The sequence below is a fragment of the Ananas comosus genome, linkage group 18 (genome assembly GCF_001540865.1).
Source record: "Ananas comosus cultivar F153 linkage group 18, ASM154086v1, whole genome shotgun sequence".
Taxonomy (NCBI): Eukaryota; Viridiplantae; Streptophyta; class Magnoliopsida; order Poales; family Bromeliaceae; genus Ananas; species Ananas comosus.
Genome location: NC_033638.1, coordinates 446506 through 450914, shown reverse-complemented (window position 1 = coordinate 450914; position 4409 = coordinate 446506). Strand labels below are relative to the sequence as shown.

The 4409-nt window shown below is 26.7% G+C and overlaps 1 protein-coding gene across 1 annotated transcript; it reads right to left on the bottom strand.

The window, feature by feature from the left end:
- On the bottom strand, positions 1724–2529 carry LOC109723942 (hydrophobic protein LTI6A-like). The gene is made up of 2 exons (XM_020252474.1): positions 2290–2529; positions 1724–1807 (listed from the first exon to the last, which is right to left on the bottom strand). The coding sequence occupies exons 1-2, from the start codon at positions 2377–2379 to the stop codon at positions 1724–1726; spliced, it is 174 nt and encodes a 57-aa protein (XP_020108063.1). The 5' UTR covers positions 2380–2529.

The following is a 4409-nucleotide window of genomic DNA, read 5'->3' as shown; positions in this document are numbered from 1 at the left end:
TTCGTTTTATTTCATTAAGAAATAAACTTAGCTGAAAATTTGAATCAACTAGGATTCGAATCGTAGGGCTCATGTCACTTTCATCTTTATTTAACCTTCATAATTTTTTTATCTAATATTCAATTATTTTAAAAAATTTGAGAAATAAAAAATATTCAACCTATTATTGAATGCAGAATATTATTGCACATAGGAAACTCTCCGGCGAAGCTTTTTTCCTATGCTGGATGGATCTTAATAGCTAGTGAATAACGTGGCATATATGGAAAAAAAAAAAGAAGAAATTTGGTAGGACGATTCTGTGTGACGTGGGACCATCACATCCGTCCATCGTTTGCGGACGCAGCTGGATGAGACAGTTTCATGATAGGGACTGTTTTGTCCCCACTTATATATTATAGGGTTTTGTTCAATCATAGATACTCTCCAAGTTGAACACCATCCTATTTTAAAGTAAAAAAAAAACTTCAAGTATCATCTCTACAGTTATATATATTTTTATTTTAGTATCATGTGATTCAAAATACATTAATTTAATACTCTGTTATTTAATTTTTTCTTTTCATTATCCTTCTCATTATATTTTTTCATTACTTTAGTGACAAAGTTAAAACTAAAAGATACTAAAATAAATATTTGATAACGGAGAAGGTGACGAAAATAGAAAAATAAAATCACATGATACTAAATTGATACATTTTAAACGACAGAGTACTAAAGTGAAAAAATACGAAACCACGGGAGTATTGGTATTTGAAGTTTACCCTTAAAAATAATAAATACTATTAGATATAATTAAAAAGATAATAGGGTAAAATCGTTATTTAATTTATTTGCTGTAAAGGAAAAAATGTCAACTTTAACCTTCAGTTAGCGGAGAAGGTCACACTGTCAAATTATCTAATTTTAAAGAGATGTATTTGATAACTAAAACTTTATATAGGAATATACATAAAATTTTATAGAAATTAATATACAAATTTTATTGCTTTATAGGAAAACATGCGCAATTAATTAATCTTTTTTTTTTAATATTCAATAATTTTTCTCATACGTAAACTCGAGATATTTTAATAGATCTAAGACGTGGACGTCAAAATTGATAACTTAAACTAAAAATTTAGGTTTAATTACTCTTCTTTAATAATAGAAAATAATAGCTGCCATAATAAATGATATTTCTTAATTTTGCAAATTAAAAAGTAAAGTCCTTTTGGAATTTAATTACTCTAGGGCTTATTAATTTTGATTTTGTGCTTCATAATTAATTAATTAATTAATCAAGAGTTATGATCATCACCGTTAACTTCTCAAACAAGAGAGGAGCTTCAAATATGAACTACAACAAATTAACTTAAAAAAAAAGGAGTACTTATTTATTCATCAACTAATTAAAAAAAAAAAACCATGCATGGAAATTAAAACTAAGTCCATGAATAATGATACATATAAATCCACACAGAATAAAATTAGTTAACCTCTCCACACATTAATAACCTAAGAAATATAAATAAATTAAAGTCATACAAAACCACTTATTAAATTACAAGCTTTATAGTGCAAACACCATGCAACCTATATATATATATATATTTTCACCATCACCATATATAACTATTTCCTGCAAAAAGAAATAAACAGCTTAATTAAATAATTATCTCTTTATTTTCTACAACTAATTAATATATAAGACCAAATTCAAAAAAAAAAAAAGTAAATTTAATTACTTGGTGATGACCCAAATGGCATAGATCATTCCAGGTAAGAACATGAGGAAGGTCAGCAACAAGCAGATCCAGAACTCAACCTATAAATATTTTTTTTGAAAAAAAAAATAGAGCAAAAAAATAAAAATAAGAGTTAATAATAATCATATGTCAATAAATTTATATATGAGTGAGAATATTGCAATTTTTTGGGGGAAAAAAAAAAATAAATCTGCAAAAGCAAAGATTAAACTAATTAATTATTGTGGGTCTTATATTCAATAAAAATTGATAAATTAATTAGGATCTATATAACTTGGTCTCTAAATTTTTACAGGAAAAGTCAAGTTTCTTTAACATAAGTGAAAGTTTTAAGGACGAATTAAGTGTTAACTTTCGTAGAAAAGATCATGTGAATTAATATTTTCGCTCATGTCCATCATGTACATGGTGAAGATCAGATGAATCATGCATATATCACGCACACTATCGATCTATATAAGAAAATTACATGTAAATATTACTTAATTTGTATGTATACATATATATATATACACACACACGCACATATAAATATACATACCTTGCATTCATACTTAAGGAAAACTCCAAGGGGTGGGAGAAAGATTGCAAGTAGGATCTCTACACAGGTGAGTGTGCCCTCACTTGCCATTTAGTTTGATCTTATATATATATGTTTATCCTTTTGAAACCACAATTAATTGCTATATATGATTTACTAGAGTAAGAGAGAGAAAGAGAGAGAGAACTTATAGAGAGAGAGAGAACTTATAAAGAGAGAGAGGCCTTAGAGAGAGAGAGAGAGAGAGAGAGCAAGAAGAGTATTTATAGAGGGGTAAATTGTTTAGGGTCACTTGCACATTTCATGCACTACTAGTGTAATACCGCGTACAATGCGACGAGCAAAAAATTTAAAAAAAAATAAAAAATATTAATGATATATTTTTTAAATAAATTTTTAAGTAATTTATATATTATTGATTATAAATTATTTAAATGTGTAGGCAATATGTATGTATAAGTCAATAGTTTAAAAATAAATGAAGATATTACGTATTTGCTAAATATACTTTATCATCATATATATTTATATCAATATTAATAATAAATTAATACAAATATCAGTTAAATTTTTTTTTTCTAAAAAAAGTCCTTAATGAAAATTTCTATAAAAACAAAGAGAAGTGAAAAAGGGCAAAAAATTTGACCGAGCTCGGTTCAAGCAAGAAAGAGGGCACCGGTTCGATTCAAGTAAAGAAAAGAAATTTGGTTCTGTTCAAGCCAAAAAAAAAAAGAGAACTTGAGCTAGTTCAGGATGGAGCACTTATTCAATAATTACTAATTCGGTTCAGAAAAATTAAAAAAAAAATCTGGTTCAAAGATAGAAATATGTAGAGCAATTGGTTTGGTTCGATCTAATGAAGTTTGATCCAGTTCAGCATTATTGGTTTGGTTTAGATAATTAAAAAAAAAATCTAATTCAAAGATGAAAATATATAGAATAATTGATTCGATCCAATAAAGCAAATTGATCAGGTTCGGTTCAGGTACAAACAGAAAAAAAAATTATATAATTATTTGGAGGATTTGAGCCTGTTCAAGGTGGCACCCAACAATCCGATTTGGTTCAAACAAAAAAAAAAAAATATATTATATATATATATATATATTTATTTATTTATATTTAGGAATAATATTTAAAATACATCGATCCTTGAGAACTTCAGAAATATACAATATATTCCCTGGTCGATCAAAATGCCCTTATTGATTTTTTTTTAATTTAAATATTTTTAAACTCCTATGATTTTGAAAATGAAATTTATAGTTATATATTATTTCTTATACAGTACGTGTGCTTCGCTGTGTGGGACCCACGTTACAGCTTGGGTTTGCACGTTGAGCTGCCGGCCTTGCCAGTTTCCACCCCACCCCAGCTGGATGCCGGAATCCGATGCTTCCAAAGCACAGCATTCCACAGATTTTTTTTTTTTTTTTTTAATTCTATTTTTTTAAAAAAAACTATTTTAATATTTACACTTAGCTTTTATTTTGTTTTATTATGTTGGTTTGTTTCACCTTTTGTTTTAATCTTCTTCTCTTAATCTTAACTCCCTGTTTTATTTTTTTTCATTTTTTAAATTTTTTTAAAATTATATCTTAATTTTTTGACCATTAGGATTTGACTCATCAATAGCGTAATTAACTTCAGTCCATCTTAGATCTAACTGAAAAAAATGAAAAAAAAATATAAAATTTTAATTCATCTCTTGTTTTACTGTTTTAATCTAGTCCTTGCTTTAATTTTTTTTAATATTTAAATTATCCCTTAATTTTGACCAGTGGGATCCTACTCATTTTTTTAATATTTAAATTATCCCTTAATTTGGTATTTCATTGTCACTAGATTTATCTTGAGTTGAAGCTCAAACTCCAGAAAATAGCGTAATTAACTTCAGCCTATTCAGATCTCACCAAAGCCAATTATGAAAAAAAAGAGAAAAGATAACAAAAATCTTAATTCATCTTCCACACCTCCAGTTTTTACTATTTTAATCTTGTTGTTTCAATCTTAACTCCTTACTTTAATTTTTTAATATTTAAATTGTGTTTTAATTGTGACCATTAGAATCCCACTCATTAGAGAGATGAAATAATTTTCGACCCTAAATGTTCACTTTT